This window comes from Anolis sagrei, chromosome X (assembly GCF_037176765.1).
Source record: "Anolis sagrei isolate rAnoSag1 chromosome X, rAnoSag1.mat, whole genome shotgun sequence".
NCBI lineage: Eukaryota > Metazoa > Chordata > Lepidosauria > Squamata > Dactyloidae > Anolis > Anolis sagrei.
In genome coordinates this window covers 58,736,462-58,754,179 of record NC_090034.1, presented here as the reverse complement: position 1 = coordinate 58,754,179, position 17,718 = coordinate 58,736,462, and the positions used below count along the sequence as shown (strand labels likewise).

Below are 17,718 nucleotides of genomic sequence, written 5' to 3'. Positions count from 1 at the left end.
CCTCTTGAATTGCTTTGCCCAGAAATGGACACAGGGTCATTCCAGGCCTGACTTCCGTTGATCCAGACACTATTGCTTGTTTTTCCTGCATGAAGGCAAAAGGGGTTGGACTAGAGGGCCTTTAGAGGTCTCTTCCACATCTAGGATTCTAATAGCTCCTTGCCGTGCTTTTACAAACCGCTCAGTGTTCTGGAAATATCTTTTTTTCTCTCCCTTATTTTCACAGCAAGCAATTGGTGCGAAGTCAACGTATTGATTCTGCCCGCTCTCCTCCGATTTCGCTCATTTCCTCCCACCGAAGCTTACAAAGCAGGCTAAAAATAAGAGCGGAATATTCTCGACTCTTCCCAGGTTTTAAGAGAAAGACAACAAGGAAACAGGCAGAATTAATAGTAATGGAAACCTTCCATACCTTGCAAAGGACTAGGAGGGCAGAACAGCAAATCCTTTTGCTGCAAAAGAAAAGAAATAAATGAGAATGGAGGGGGTTCCTTAGGCTTCAAGATAATACCAAGGCATGGATAGACACATACACACATATATATACATACACATTTAGTTTAAATATGTATTTAGATAATGTAAAATAAAATAAAATAATAATAGATACACAGCCGCATTGAGTCTCCTTGTGGAGAGAAAAGGAGGGATATAAATAAACATAATAACAATAGTAATAATACATTCTAATACAAATAGTATTAGAATGTATTATTATTATTGTCGTTATTATGATGTTTATACTCTGCTTTTTCTCTCCACCTAGAGACTCAAAGCGGCTCTGTATCTATTATTAGTATTAGAATGTAATACATTCTAATAATAGATACATAGCCACTTTGAGTCTCCTTTTGAGTTATTCTATTCTATTCCACAATGCAGAGAAAAGCAGATGTAACACGCTTTGGTATAAGAAGCACCCATCTGCGTCACCTTACCCATCATGGAATGCAAAGATCCATTTGTGTTTTGGACTTAGTGGCAGGGAGTGTGGGAGTTGTGGTGTCAGCTGCATTAAGATCACTCTGACCAAAAGGTCATGAGTTCGAAGCCAGCCCGGGTTGGAGTGGGTTTCCAACCAATTGTGTAGCCTGTTGTCGACCTTTGCAACCCGAAAGACAGTTGCATCTGTCAAGTAGGAAAATTAGGTACCACCTTATAGTGTGGGGAGGCTAAATTAACTAATTTATGAGGCCATAAAAAAGACTCCAGCAAAAGACTCCAGCAAAAGCATGCGGGGAATGTGGAAGTACTTCATCAGTGTCGCAGATGGAAGATGAAAGCGACAGCTCCCCTGGTGGCCAGAAAAAGTTAATAGCTTCTGTCTATGTCTGTATATGTTGTATGTCAAAATTGGCACTGAATGTTTGCCATATATGTGTACACTGTAATCCGCCCTGAGTCCCCTGCGGGGTGAGAAGGACGGAATATAAATAAATAATAAATAAATAGTCCTACCTTGAGTCTGCTGCTGCTGGTGATGCTGCATTCAGGTGCAAGGTTCTTGCCGCTTCTGTGGGCAATGGTTGTGCAGTCTGAGAAGGAGGAGAGAATCAGCCTTGGGCTATGTGATCAGGTTCAATTTCAAATCAATTTGATTATTGAGGCTGGATGGCCATCTGTCAGGAGGGTTTTGATTGTGCTTTTGCTGCATGAAGGCAGAAGGGGTTGGACTAGCTAGCCCTTGGGGATCTCTTTCAACTCTATTATTATTATTATTATTATTATTATTGCAAAAGGGGGTTGGACTGGATGGCCTTTGGGGATCTCTGACTTGACCATGGTGGTCCACGCCTTAATTACCTCAAGACTGGACTGCTGTAATGCTCTCTACATAGGGCTGCCCTTGAAGACGGTTCGGAAACTACAGCTGGTGCAAAAGTCGGCGGCCAGGTTGTTAACTGGAGCAAGTTACAGGGAGTGGTCAACCCTCCTGTTTAAACAGCTCCACTGGCTGCCGATAAGTTTCCGGTCCCAATTCAAAGTGCAGGTTGTTACCTATAAAGCTCTAAATGGTCCAGAACCTGCCGATCTGCGCGACCGCCTCCTCCCCTATGAGACCACGCGTTCCTTAAGATCGTCCGGGGATGCCCTTCTCTCGCTCCCGCCCCCGTTTCAGGCGCAATTGGTGGGGACGAAGGAAAGGGCATTCTCGGTGGTGGCCCCTCATCTCTGGAACTCCCTCCCTAGGGAGATCAGGCTAGCGCCCTCCCTAGCCACATTCTGTAAGGAATTAAAAACATGGATGTTTCGTTGTGCATTTGACTGACGACCCCATGACGTACGACCAGTATTGCAACCTAATTATCATTCAACTTGAATTTCCTATATTACATTACTATTCAGATTTTATAAGTCATACTGAATTATTTCTGATCCTGTTAGATTGCTCTGTTTTAATGATATTTCCTATGCTATGACACATTTTCATCCACCTTGTTGAACTCTTTAATCAGCTCGTATTTTTGGCCTTCCCCACCCCCCTTAGTTCTTTTGTTGCTTGACGCTTGTCGATTATTGTTATGTTTGTTTTATGTTTTTAAATTGCATTTTGTTATTGCTCTGCTTTTAATTGTATGTTCCCTGGGCTTGGCTCCATGCAAGCCACCCCGAGTCCCTTCGGGGAGATGGAGGTGGGGTAGAAAAATAAAGTTCTTCTTCTTTCTTCCAAGTTTATTATTATTATTATTATTATTATTATTATTGAGGCTCGATGGCCATCTGTTGGGAGTGCTTTGATTGTCCTCTAACTGCATGAAGGCAGAAGGGGGTTGGACTAGATGGCCACTGGGCTTTCTGCTATTATTATTATTATTATTATTATTATTATTGATAATAATAATAATCTGCTCTGACTGCAGTCTTGGGTTCTTTTTTCTTTTCTCACCCTCTCAGCTGGCCTGAACATGTTCGGACCCAAACCAGTATCTGGTTGAAACGAGTTTGCAGACCAGGAACTCCCAAGGCCTGACCTCACCCTGAAAGGCATTTGGAGCATCTAGGAAGTTGAAATGAGTGAGAGCGAAAGCAGAAACCGAGACACCAGTCGCTGCTTCTTCCGCCTCAAAGCAATTCTGCTTGAAGTTTCCCAGCCAAAGGGAAGATTGCCATCCAGATTCGTCCTCCCTCCTCTAGCCATGGATAGAAGCAAGTCAGAGCAGCACATATAATACATTAATATTAATTTCTTGCCCACCTCTCTCCATGAATAATTCAACATTAATTATTATTATTATTATTATTATTATTATTTCTTGTCCACTTCTCCCCATGGATAGAAACAAATTTTTGGGTGTATTATTATTATTATTATTATTATTATCCTCTCTCCATGGATAGAAGCAAGTCAGAGCACAATATATAATACAGGAAGAAAAGATGTAACACGAAGGTGAACCTTCAAGTTGTTTCTTGGGGTCGCTCCAGGGCTGACATGTCCAGCATGAAGTTCTAGCTAAAATAGGGTGCATTAAAAGCAACGCCATGGGCTAATGTGTAACCGATAATGCCTGAGTATTCAGGTATTTTGCAACCTCACTTTGCCCTGAAGACTTTTTTTTTTTCTGCTTCAATCCAGACAATGCAAATGGGTATTGGCTGTCTCTGGGTCAGAGGGGGATGCATTATATAACACACTCCAATTATTATTATTATTATTATTATTATTATTATTAGCGCGCAGTGACGCAATTATTAGTGATGTGATGGAAGGACTGCTGACCAAAAAGTCGGCGGTTCGAATCCATGGAGTGGGGTGAGTGCCCATCTGTGAGCTCCAGCTTTCCATGCGGGACATGAGAGAAGCCTCCCACAGGTTGGTAAAGCATTCAGGCATCCCCTGGGCAACGTCCTTGAGGACTGCCAATTCTCTCACACTAGAAGCAACTTGCAGTTTCTCAAGTCGCTCCTGACATGAAAAAACTATTATTATTATTATTATTATTATTATTATTATTATTTCTTCCCCAGTGGTGCCCAGAATGGCAGGAATGAAACATTCAATCATAGGCCTATTGATACTGCTGCAGGGAGTCTCCCCCCTGTCCCAAAGGCCTGCTATAAAACACGGAAGGAGTCAATGTTGTTTTGCTTCTCCTTGAAGAAGCCTGGGATTCGTCCACTAAGAGGCTGCGTAAACATTGGGAGGACATGTTTATGATGAAGGGATGGATTCCTTCTCCATGAGAGAGGAGGAGGAAAAGAGGGAAGAGGGAGGGGAGAAGGATGCATGAGGAAGAGGAGGAGAGGAAGAAGGAGGGAAGAAGGAAAGGAGAGGAATAAGAAAGAGGAGGAGAAAGAGGAGAGGAAGAAGGAGGGAAAATGAATAGAAGAGGAAGAAGGAGGGATGACAAAGACAGAAGAAGGAGGGAGAAGAGGAAGAGAGGAAGGAGGGGGGAAGAAGAAGACGAGAAGAAGAAAAAGGAGGGATGAGAAAGAGGGAAGAAGGAGAGATGAGGAAGAGGAGGAGAGTTAGAAGGAGTGAAAAATGAGGAAAAGGAAAGAAGGAGGAGAAGAGAAAGAGAAGGAGAAGGAGGGAAGAAGTAGGGGAGATAAAGAAGGAGGGATGAGAAAGAGGGAAAAAGTAGAAGAGGAAAAAGAGAGAAAGATGGATGAGGGGGAGAAGGAAGAAGGAGGGAAGAGGAGAGGAAGAAGGAGGGATGAAAAGAAGGAGAGGGAAGAAGGAGAAAGAGAAGGAGGAGTTATAGGGAAAGGACGAAGGAGAGAAGGGGGATGAGAAGAGGAAGGAGGAGGCACGAGAAAGAGGGAAGAAGGAGGAAAAGGAGGAGGAAAAAAGGAGGGAAGAAGAAGAGGAAAAAGACAGATGAAGAGAAGGAAGAGGAGAGAAAGGAGGAAAGAAGAAAAGGAGCAGAAGGAGGAGGGGGAGGGGGGAGGAAGGAGGAGGGAAAAAGAAGAGGAGGGGAATGAGGGATGAAGAGGAGAGGAAGGAGGAATGACAAAGAGGAAAAGGAGGAGAGGGAAGAAGGAGAGAAGAGGAGAAGGGGGGTGAGGGAAAAAGAAGAGATGAAGGAGGGAAGGATGGATAAGAAAGAGGAGAGGTAGAAGGAGGGGAGAAGAAGAGGAAAATGAGAGGATTGATGAGGAAGAGAAGGCCGGAGAGTATTAACTGGGCAACAAGCCCTATTTTACCCAGTGAGCAAACACAATGGGCGCAGCACATTATTGACCAAGGGTGTTAGGCATTCTCAACTCTGAACCAGGATTTAATGAACTGATCAACATAATCGTGGGGTACTGGAGGTATTCGCAGTTATTATTATTATTATTATTATTATTACTTATCTACCTCTCCACATTGATAGAAGCAAATCAAAGCAGCACATATAATACAACATTAATATTAATACTGGCAGTACTAGCAGTGTATGCTGCTGTTATTGTTATTATTATTTATTATTACTATTATTATTGCTTATCTACCTCTCCCCATGGATAGAAGCAAGCCAGAACACCACATATAATACAACATTAATATCAACATTATTATTAATAATAATATAATTTCATACACATCTCTCCCCATGGATAATACAACATTGTTGTTATTATTATTGCTGTTGTTGTCCACCTCTCTCAATGGATAGAAGCAAGTCAGAGCACCATATATAATATAACAATAATAACAACAACAGAATTGCTTGCCTACCTCTCCCCATGGATTAAATACAACATTATTATTATTATTTCTTGTCCACCTTTCCCCGTGGATAGAAGCCAGTCAGAGCAGCATATATTATGCAACATTATTATTAATAATTATAATATATCTTGCCCACCTCTTTCCATTGATAATACATTATTATTATTATTATTATTATTATTTCTTGTCCACCAGTCTCCGTGGATAGGAGGAAGTCAGAGGAAAGCATATTAATAATTAATAATAATAACAATAATAGAATTTCTTGCCCATTCCTCCCCATAGATAATACATTGTTGTTGTTATTATTATTATTATTATTATTATTATTATTATTACATAATGTAATAACATAAAATATAATGCTTATTATAACATATTTTATCATTCTATAATATTATAATAAAATTTGTCAACAGCATATTAAAAGGCAACCTAAAAAATTATTTGTCATTATTGTGGGATAAACATATTAATATTTTATTATAATATAAAATTATTTTAATATTTTATAATATTATATTGTAATAATAGAATACTTTTTCAAAAGCATATTAAAAGACAACCTATAACACTTATTATTATTATTATTGTTATTATTATTATCAAACTACAGGAAAGGAGATTCCACCTAAACATGAGGACGAACTTCTTAACTGGGAAAGTTGTTCAGCAGTGGAACTCGAACTCTCTCTCTAAAATGATCAAGGGTCTGGTGAACAAGCCCTATGAAGAGCGGCTTAAAGAGCTGGGCATGTTTAGCCTGAAGAAGAGAAGGCTGAGAGGAGATATGATAGCCATGTATAAATATGTGAGAGGAAGTCACAGGGAGGAGGGAGCAAGCTTGTTTTCTGCTTCCCTGGAGACTAGGATACGGAACGATGGCTTCAAACTACAAGAAAGGAGATTCCATCTGAACATTAGGAAGAACTTCCTGACTGTGAGAGCCGTTCAGTAGTGGAACTCTCTGCCCCGGAGTGTGGTGGAGGCTCCTTCTTTGGAAGCTTTTAAATAGAGGCTGGATGGCCATCTGTTTAATGAATGCAATATTCCTACTTCTATAGGGGGTTGGACTGGATGGCCCATGAGGTCTCTTCCAACTCGATGATTCTATGATTCTATGCCCGAGGAGTGTGGTGGAGGCTCCTTCTTTGGAGGCTTTGAATCAGAGGCTGGATGGCCATCTGTCAGGGGTGTTTTGAATGCAATTTTCCTGCTTCTTGGAAGAAAGGAGTTGGACTGGATGGTCCACAAGGTTTCTTCCAACTCTATGATTCTATGGGGTAAATATAATCATATTTTATTATAATATAATATTATTTTTAAAATATATTATAATATTATATTATAACATAATAATTTTTGTTATTTATTTTCTATTTATTATTGTGTTCCTGTGAGTATTTCGGGCTGTATGGCCATGATCCAGAAGCATTTTCTCCTGACGTATTGTCGAAGGCTTTCATGGCCGGAATCATGGGTTGTTGTAGGTTTTTTCGGGCTATATGGCCATGTTCTAGAGAACATGGCCATACAGCCCGAAAAAACCTACAATGTATCCATCCCATACTCTCCTGACGTTTCGCCCACATCTATGGCAGGCATCCTCAGAGGTTCTGATGTCCCCACCATAGACATGAGAAGAGCTGCAACACCAAAACAAGCCAAATGCGGGATCACTCCAACAACCACCACACAGGGGAGCCATGGAAATACACAAGAAGCATGTGGACAATTTCAACAGAAAGGAGAGAACCATGAAAATTTACAATATCTGGCTGCCAATATTTTTAAAAAAATCTAAAATCAGGCCAGTGAATAAGGAACTGGGGAAGACAGGAAACAACTAGGTCCAGCTAACACCTCCCAACAAAGGATTCCCCCATAGAATCATATAGAATCATACAGTAGACTCAAAGAGTTGGAAGAGACCTCATGGGCCATCCAGTCCAACCCCATTCTGCCAAGAAGCAGGAATATTGCATTCAAATCACCCCTGACAGATGGCCATCCAGCCTCTGTTTAAATGCTTCCAAAGAAGGAGCCTCCACCACACTCCTGGGGCATAGAATCATCGAGTTGGAAAAGACCTCGTGGGCCATCCAGTCCAACCCCCTGCCAAGAAGCAGGAATATTGCATTCAAAGCACCCCTGACAGATGGCCATCCAGCCTCTGTTTAAAAGCTTTCAAAGAAGGAGCCTCCACCACACTCCGGGGCAGAGAGTTCCACTGCTGAACGGCTCTCACAGTCAGGAAGTTCTTCCTCATATTCAGATGGAATCTCCTTTCTTGTAGTTTGAAGCCATTGTTCTGCGTCCTAGTCTCTAGGGAAGCAGAAAACAAGCTTGCTCCTTCCTCCCTGTGGCTTCCTCTCACATATTTATACATGGCTATCATGTCTCCTCTCAGCCTTCTCTCCTTCAGGCTAAACATGCCCAGCTCCTTAAGCCGCTCCTCATAGGGCTTGTTCTCCAGACCCTTGATCATTTTAGTTGCCCTCCTCTAGACACATTCCAGCTAGTCAATATCTCTCTTGAATTGTGGTGCCCAGAATTGGACACAATATTCCAGGTGTGGTCTAACCAAGGCAGAATAGATGGGGAACATGACTTCCCTAGATCTAGACACTATGCTCCTATGCTCATATCTCATCTCAGCCTTCTCTTCTTCAGGTTAAACACGCCCAGCTCCATAAGCTGCTCCTCATAGAGCTTGTTCTCCAGACCCTTGATCATTTTAGTCGCCCTCCTCTGGACACATTCCAGCTTGTCAATATCTCTCTTGAATTGTGGTACCCAGAATTGGACACAATATTCCAGGTGTGGTCTAACCAAAGCGGAATAGAGGGGGAGCATGACTTCCCTAGATCTAGACACTATGCTCCTATGCTCATCTCAGCCTTCTCTTCTTCAAGCTAAGCACGCCCAGCTCCTTAAGCCGCTCCTCATAGGGCTTGTTCTCCAGACCCTTGATCATTTTAGTCGCCCGCCTCCAACAGACAAGAGTTCTTTCTCCCACCCTGGACAGGTATAAAATCCCAATTGCCAGACCTCACAACCTCACGACAAATGCAGGCGAAATGTCAGGAGAGAATGTTGCTGGAAGATGGCCAGACAGCCCGGAAAATTCACAGCAACCCCATTACTAGTATTATTACTATTTCTATTCAGTGTACAAGGCGTGGACTTCAAGGAGCCCCCCACTTATTTCAAACTCTGAGGGAAGGGGCTTTGCCTATGACGTCATACGCCGCCGCCACCGCCGCCGCCGCCTCACCTGCGAGAGCGACGCGGCTTCTCCTCCGAAACGGCGACCGTCTCCTTTCTGACCTGCCTTCTCGCGAGAATTGCCGACTTCCCGCGGCAACTCTAGGCGGTTGCCGGGGAAACCTCGCGTGATTTTGAGAGAGAACGGGTAGGACTTCGGGATAAGGCGACGCCTCTCTTCTGCCAACTATTTTGGGTAGCCGCCAAACTATCGCGAGATCTTGGTTAGCTCCTCCTCCTCCATCCCATCGCCATAGCAACGACGCAATCCAATTTGTCTCATACTCACTGGTGGCAGCGTCCGGCAAGGCCTGGTTTGAGGCCTCACCCACGGCCTCCTTCTCCCGCTCTTTGCTTTTGCCCTGGGAAAGGACAACGACAATAGTAATAGAAGTAACATCTCATTTTGTGGGAAGGGGCGAGAGGGAGGGGGGTCCCAAAGCCCACCCTTCACCTTCTCCTTGTCCTTCTCCTTCTGCCAGGAGCCGGTGACGCGGCTGCGCAGGTGGCTGAGGCGGCGCTTCACGGTGGGAGGGCCCCTCTCTGTGGATGGGTCCCTTCTGGGGAAGGAAGGGAGGAAGGAAGGAATCAGTGGAAGGGATATGATTTATTTACTTATTAACTTTATTTGTACCCCGCTACCATCTCCCCAAGGGACTCAAACACAACAATAAAAGCAATAAAACATCAACACAAGCAATTAAAGAACATAGACAATAAAATACACAACATTATCAAAAAAGCAACACATAATTAAAACAGTGGGAAGGCCAAATGTAGAGTTAAAATTGGAAATAATGCGGGGCCATAAGCGATAGGTGATACTAGTGTTTGTGGAGGGCATACAAGCAGACTCAGGGAAATGTAAAGTGCTTTAGAGCAGTGTTTCTCAACCTGGGGGTCGGGACCCCTAAGGGGGTCGCGAGGGGGTGTCAGAGGGGTCGCCAAAGACAATTAGACTACTGCAACGCTCTCTATGTGGGGTTGCCTTTGAAGACAGCTCAGAAGCTCCAACTAGTCCAACGCTCGGCAGCCATGATTTTAACAGGAGCGGAGCGCAGGGAGCATACAACCCCCCTGTTGCGCCAACTCCACTGGCTACTGATCTGCTACCGGGCTCAATTCAAAGTGCTGGCGTTGGCCTTTAAAGCCCTAAACGGTTCCGGCCCAAGCTACCTATCCGACCGCATCTCTGCCTATGAACCCACCAGGACTTTGAGATCTGCCGGGGAGACCCTGCTCTCGATCCCGCCTGCTTCTCAAGCTCGGCTGGCGGGGACGAGAGATAGGGCCTTCTCGGTGGTGGCTCCTCGGCTGTGGAACGCCCTTCCTACGGACATTAGACTAGCACCATCTCTAATGGTATTCCGCAAAAAGGTGAAGACCTGGATGTTTGTGCAGGCGTTTGAGTAATTTAGTGCAATGATTGGTTAATGAACACTTTCCTAAACTGCACCGGTGTCCACATTTGGTCACATTGAGTATTCATGCCAAGTTTGGTCCAGATGCATCAGTGCTCTCTGGATGTAGGTAAACTATAACTCCAAAACCCAAGGCCAATGCCCACCACACTCTTCCAGAATTTGTTGTTGGTCATGGGAGCTCTGTGTCCCAAGTTTGGTTCAATTGCCTCATTGGTGGAGTTCAGAATCCCCTTTGATATTGTAGGTGAACTATAAATCCCAGCAACTACAACTCCCAAATGACAAAATCAATCCTCCCCTCAACCCCACCAGTATTCAAATTTGGGTGTATCGAGTATTTGTGCCAAATGAATGAAAATACATCCTGTATATTGGATATTTACAAGATGATTCATAACAGGAGCAAAATTATAGTTGTGAAGTAGCAATGAAAATAATGTTATGGTTGGGGGTCACCACAACATAAGGAACTGTATTAAGGGGTCACGGCATTAGGAAGGTTGAGAGCCACTGCTTTAGAGGGACAAAGTGCTATGGGATCATTATTCCGGGAAGGCACACTGGAACAGCCACGTCTTCAAGCTCCTCCTGAAGACTGTCTGATATCTTTAGGGGGTGAGTTCCAGAGTCGAGGGGCCACCACCGAAAAGGCCCTCTCCCTCGTCCCCACCAAACGCGCCTGCGATGGTGGGATCGAGAGCAGGGCCCCTCTGGAAGATCAAAGGGATCGTGTGGGTTCATATACAGAGATGTGATCACGTAGGTAGGTGGGTCCCAAACCGTTCAGGGCTTTGTAGGTAAGAACCAGCACCTTGAATTGGGTCCGGTAGATGAATGGCAGCCAGTGGAGCTCCTTGAACAGGAGGGATGACCGCTCCCTGTAAGGCGCCCCAGTTAACAACCTGGCTGTCACCTGTTAGATCATCTGAAATTTCCGGGCCGTTTTCAAGGGCAGCCCCACGTAGAGTGCATTGTAGTAATCCAGTCTAGAGGTGACTAAGGCGTGGACCACCTTGGCCAGATCCGCCTTCACAAGGTATGGTCGCAGTTGGCGCACGAGTCTTAATTGTGCAAAGGCCCTCCCGGCCACCACCGACACCTGAGCCTCAAACGTAAGTGAAGAATCCAGGAGGACATCCAAACTGCTGACCTGTGACTTCAGGGGGAGTGCAACCCCGTCCAGCACAGGTTGCCACCCTATACCCCGATCCGGTTTACGATCGACCAGAAGGACCTCTGTCTTGTCAGGATTAATCTTCGGCTTGTTTGTCCTCATCCAGACAGCCACAGCGGTCAAGCACTCATCTAGCACTCGAGGAGCTTCCTTGCAGTTTGGTGGAAAAGAGTAGTAGAGTTGTGTGTCATCTGCATAGAGATGGCACCCAACTCCAAAACTCCGGATGACCTCTCCCAGCGGTTTCATGTAGATTTTAAAAAGCATGGGAGACAGAATGGAGCCTTACAGGACCCCATAGGTCAAAGGCCAGGAGTCCGAGCAGGCGTCTCCCATCTTCACCATCTGGGATCGTGGCTCCAGGAAGGACCGGAGCCACGACAGAGCCGCACCTCCAAGGCCCATCTCGGAGAGGCGTCCCAGAAGGATACCATGATCGATGGTATCAAAAGCCACTGAGATGTCCAAGAGAACCAACAGGGTCACACTCCCCCTGTCCAGTTCCCTGCAGAGATCATCCAGCAAGGCGACTAAAGCCGTCTCGGTGCCGTGGCCAGGCCTGAAGCCAGACTGTGACTGCTCCAGGTAGTTGATGTCATCAAGGAAGCCCTGGAGCCGAGCTCCAACACCTTGCCCAGAAAAGGGAGGTTTGAGATTGGTTTGTTGTTGTTTGAGATCGTGGAATCAAAGGAAGTCTTTTTCAGGAGTATAAGGGAAGGGAAAGATACACAATGGAGGATGCGTGGCTCGAGAGCAGTACGTGTGAAAAAGATGTTGGGAGTCCTCGTGGAGAAGTGAAACATGAGCCAACAATTATTATTATTATTAATTATTATTGTTTACTTATTACATTTATATGCCGCCCTTCTCACCCCGAAGGGGACTCAGAGCGTCTTACAAGTAATATACAATACAATCTATCTTCTATATAAATAAAAATGTAATGTTCGTTTGTGGGATTAACATATCTCAAAAACCACTGGACAAATTGACACAAAATTTGGACACAACACACCTATCAGGCCAACAAGTGACCATCATTCATAAAAACATTGAAAAACACAGCAGATATGACTATAAAAGCCAAAAAGCAAAAAAAAAACCATTACAACGCATGTGCAAAACCACATATATACACATACAAAACACATATACACAGAAAGGAGGAAGGAGAGAAGGAAGGAAAGAAAGAAAGGCAGAGAAGGAAGGAATAATAATAAATAGTAATAAAACTTTATTTGTACCCCGCTACCATCTCCCCAAGGGACTCGGTGCGGCTTACATGAGGCCGAGCCGACAATACATTAGCAAAAACAACAGCAATACAAAAACAATATGAAACTCATAAAAAACAGCAGTAAACATTAACAATAGCACAACAATGCATTAAAAACCTATTGCTGGGCCAAATGTAATAATTAAGTTTTTTAAAAAATAATGCTGAGCATGACCAGGTGAAATATATAACTAGGATATATACTGCCAGAGTTGGGGCATGCCTGATGTCCTTGGGAAGTGAATTCCAGAGTCGAGGGGCCACCACCGAAAAAAAGTGAAAGAAGGAAGAAAGGAAAGAAGGTAAGAAAGAGGGAAGGAAGGAAGGAAAGAGACAAGGAAGGATGAAACCAAAGAGGAAAGGAAGTGAGGAAAGAAACAGGTAGAGAAGGAAGAAAGAAGAAGGGAAAGAAAAAGAGGGAAGGAGAGGAAGAGGGAGGGAAGGTTGGCCACAGCAACGTGTGGCAGGTACAGCTAGTCTATAAAAATAAAAATGTAATGTTCGTTTGTGGGATTAACAGAACTCAAAAACCAGTGGTCCAATTAACACCAAATTTGGACAGCATACACCTAAAAACCCAATGTTTGTCCTTCATGCATTTTTTTTTATTTTGTCACTTGGGAGTTGTAGTTGCTGGGATTTCTAGTTCGCCTACAATCAAAGAGCATTCTGAACTCCACCAATTATATGGCATTGTACCAAACGTGGCATACAGGACTCCCATGACCAACAGAAAACACTAGAAGGGTTTGGTGGGCATTGACCTTGAGTTTGAGAGTTGTAGTTCACATACATCCAGAGAGCACTGTGGACTCAAACAATGATGGCTCTGGCCCAAACTTGGCACAAATATTCCATATACCCAAATATGAACACAGATGGAGTTTTGGGGAAATTGACCTTGACATTTGGGAGTTGTAGTCATTGGGATTTATAGTTCACCTACAATCAAAGAGCATGCTGAACCCCAACAACAACAAAATTGGGGCAAACTTCCCACACAGAACCCCCATGACCAACACAAAATACTTAAGGCCACCCAGTCCAACTCCCTTCATCAGTGCAAGAAAACGTAATCAAAACCCTCCTGACAAAGAGCCATCCAGCCATAGATACAGATAGATATATATGATTCACACACACACACAGATATATTATCATAGATTTGGATCTAGACTAAAACTGCAACACAGACAAACAATGCCTTTTTCAAATAACCCAGGCACTGCCGGGTCCCCAAGCTAGTAAAATATAAAACAATTCTGGATTGTTGATTGTATATCACTCACTCATTGGAGAGAAACTCAAACCAGGTCAGGTTTTGGGGAGGTGCTGCTTCTACAACCTCTGGCACTCGCAGACCTCGCTTTGCCCTGAAAGGGAAACGACCTATATATAAGTTTGCATGTGTGTGTGTATGTATATATTATATATATATACACACACACCCCCAAAAGGCAATAAAATCCACATTCGATCCATAACCAGGACGATGGGAATTGTAATCTGAGGCTCACCCGTGGAACTGTGTCAGCTCCTTCAGCACCTGCTGAACCATCAGCCTGTTGGGAGAAGGAGTGAATTAATTTCTCCCCCCAAAAGCAGGTATTATTATTAATATTATGAATAACAACAACTTAAGATAACAACTTAAGACAAGGGTCCTCAAACTTTTTAAACAGAGGGCCAGGTCACAGTCCCTAAAACTGTTGGAGGGCCAGATTATAATTTGGAAAAAAAACATTTGTAGTGCAAAAAAACACTTGGAAACAATAGAATAATTAAAATGAAGAACAATTTTAACAAATATAAACTTATTAGTATTTCAATGGGAACTGTGGGCCTGCTTTTGGTTGATAAGATAGGATTGTTGTTGTTGTTGTGTGCTTTCAAGTCGTTTCATACTTAGGTTGACCCTGAGTGAGGGCCGGGTAAATGATCTTGGAGGGCCGTATCCGGCCCCCGGGCCTTAGTTTGAGGACCCGTGACTTAAGATATAGGAATCTCTCCAATCCCAATAAGGAGACGGAGAGTAACTTTTGATTCTCTTATGGAGAGAAAAAGTAGGGTATAAACAAACAGAATAAACATCATAAAAATGTTAACAACAACAACTCACATCTGTTCCGGGGCCACACGGTCCCTTCCAATCACTTCCAACACAGGCGGTCCAGTCCCTGAAACGCAAGGGAAAAGATGGAAAGGAGGATGCAACCCCCTTTCTGCTTTGGAGGACACAATCCGATCCCTCCCGACAGATGGCCACTCAGTCTCATAACTAGAAGTTCATGAAGAAACAGGGCTAAATAATAATAATAAAATGGACATGCAAAAATACTGTGGGACTTTCGAATCCAGACTGACAAAGTTTTGGAACACAATACACCAGCCATCACGATTGTGGAAAAGAAAAAAGTCTGGATTATTGATGTCGCCATACCAGGTGACAGTCGCATTGAGGAAAAACAACAGGAAAAACTCAGCCGCTATCAAGACCTCAAAATCGAACTGCAAAGCCTCTGGCATAAACCAGTACAGGTGGTCCCAGTGGTCAAAAGATCTCAGCCGGCATTTGGAAACAATAAACATTGACAAAATCACGATCTGTCAACTGCAAAAGGCCGCCTTACTTGGATCTGTGCGCATCATTCGAAAATACATCACACAGTCCTAGACGCTTGGGAAGTGTTCGATTTGTGATTTTGTGATACAAAATCCAGCATATAGATCTCGTTTGCTGCGACATACAGTGCTTTTGTGTCAATAATAATAATAATAATAATAAATCCAGCCTAAATATCTCATTGGCTGTGTCATACTGTGTTTTTGTGTCAGTAAAAAAAAGCTATAGACCAATCTCCTTGTGCCATCTTTTCAGGAGAAATGCTTCTAGAATATGGCCATACAGTCAAAAAAACTTACAGCAACCCATCTTTACAAAGTTCTGGAGAAACTTATTTTGCATGAAATTATGGGAAAAAATAGGCCCATGAGATGGTTGAGCAAAAGCTCTCCAAAGCTTTAGGTGCTCTTACTGCCTATTACAGGGAAAATCAGCTGATTCCTAATCCATCTAAAATGCAGACGTGTGCTTTTCATGTTAAGAACAGACAAGCATGTCAAGCTCAGAGAATGACCTGGGAAGGAATCCCACTGGAGCATTGCAGCACACCAAAATACTTGGGAGTTGCCCTGGACCGTGCTCTGAACTACAAGAAACACTGCTTGAATATCAAGCAAAAAGTGGGTGCTAGAAAAATATCATACGAAAGCTGACTGGCACAACCTGGGGATCACAATCAGACACAGTGAAGACATCTGCCCTTGTGCTTTGCTGCTCTGCTGTTGTGTATGCATGACCAGTGTGGAATACATCTCACCGCGTTAGAACAGTAGATGTGGCTCTTAATGAGACATGCTGGGAAGTAGCAGCCAATAATAAAAGGCACTGACATCTCTGACCCATCCCCTGTTTGGATATCAGCCAACACGCCAACACCTTCAATCAAGAAATAGTTTTCCAAGATCTACAGAGATACTTGCTGGAACACCTCAGCAAGCAAGAGTCCAAAAGTGGCAGGCAAAACCCCAGAACCTCAAGCCATGACTGATACCGAATGAGAGACTCCCTCCTGGGCACACAAAAGACTGGGCAACTTGGAAGGCACTAAACAGACTGTGCTTGGGCACCATGAGATACAGATCCAACCTTAAGAAACAGGAGTCGATGACATGCAAGTGCGGAGAAGAGCAAACCACAGACTACCTATTACAATGCAGCCTGAGCCCTGCCACATGCACAATGGAGAACCTCCTTATAGTAACACCAGAGGAACTCCAAGTGGCCAGCTACTGGTCAAAGGATCTGCCAAGCTTTTTAAACTTTGTATTTTTTTAAATGCATTACAACTGTACCCTCTGATACAATACCCAGTATGCCAATCACCACTGGGACCCCCTTGAGTGACTTGTGCCAAAGTCTTTGCAGTTCTATCTTTAAATCCTTGTATTGTGTAAGCTTTTCTAGTTGCATTATTATTGTTGTTGTTGTTGTTGTTGTTGTTGTTGTTGTTACTGTTTTTACTGCTTGACCGACTCACCCGTACTGACGGCCAAGGCGACCTCCGCTCTGTGGGGGGTGGGTAGTGGGGAAGGGGCCACATCATAGGGTGAGGGGACGGATCGGGATCGCAGACGCTTCCCCGCACTGCCACTGTCCTGCAAAGAGGGAAAAGTGAGTGCCCACTCTGGCCACCCATCACCCACCCATTATCCACCCATCGCCCTCGGGACTCACCACTTGTCCACTCTTCGGACCCTTTGAAAGGGCCTTCTCTTCCAGATCGGGGCCATCCGAGGAGGAGGAGGAGGCAGCGTCGAGACTGAACCTGATGGTGGTAATAATAATAATAATAATAATAATAATAATAATAATAATGGTGATTAATGATGATGATTAATAACAGTGATGATGATTTCCACCCCGTGCCTGTTTGCCTGGCCAAACTCACCTGTCTTGGGCCAAACCTGGACAGGGTTCTCGTCCTTGGTCGGCCCCTGCCAAGCGGCAGGAACAGGCGTGGCCCTCATCCAGGAAGTGGGCTACTTTCTCCGAATGGGGATCCGGGACCCCCGAAAGGCCCAGGTCTTTGTAATACTCCGAACCGTGGAGAGTCCCGTCCAGGGAGGGCAGGTCTTCGCTGCTGCTGTGGGCACGCGCTTCCAGGGAAGAAGAGTCATCCTCCTGGAATGATGATGATATAGTAATAATACAATAAATAATAAAAAATAATATAAAATATAATTATAATATAGGGTAATAATATAAAAATAAAATAGTAACAATACAACAAATAATAATAGAATAATATAGTAATACAATAAATAATAATATAGTTGTAGCACTAAACCCAGCCAA

General features: G+C 43.9%; 1 protein-coding gene across 1 annotated transcript in view; it reads right to left on the bottom strand.

The window, feature by feature from the left end:
• The window catches only part of ARHGEF18 (Rho/Rac guanine nucleotide exchange factor 18), a 79,047-nt gene that overhangs the window by 59,980 nt on the left and 1,349 nt on the right, over positions 1-17,718 (bottom strand). The window contains exons 2-11 of the mRNA XM_067473557.1: positions 17,312-17,544; positions 17,098-17,188; positions 16,901-17,018; positions 14,920-14,977; positions 14,318-14,362; positions 14,090-14,173; positions 9,381-9,486; positions 8,937-9,288; positions 1,459-1,535; positions 413-452 (exon numbers count right to left, since the gene is read on the bottom strand). Of these exons, the coding sequence (XP_067329658.1) occupies positions 413-452; positions 1,459-1,535; positions 8,937-9,288; positions 9,381-9,486; positions 14,090-14,173; positions 14,318-14,362; positions 14,920-14,977; positions 16,901-17,018; positions 17,098-17,188; positions 17,312-17,544 (1,204 nt within the window). The remainder of the gene's footprint in view (positions 1-412; positions 453-1,458; positions 1,536-8,936; positions 9,289-9,380; positions 9,487-14,089; positions 14,174-14,317; positions 14,363-14,919; positions 14,978-16,900; positions 17,019-17,097; positions 17,189-17,311; positions 17,545-17,718) is intronic.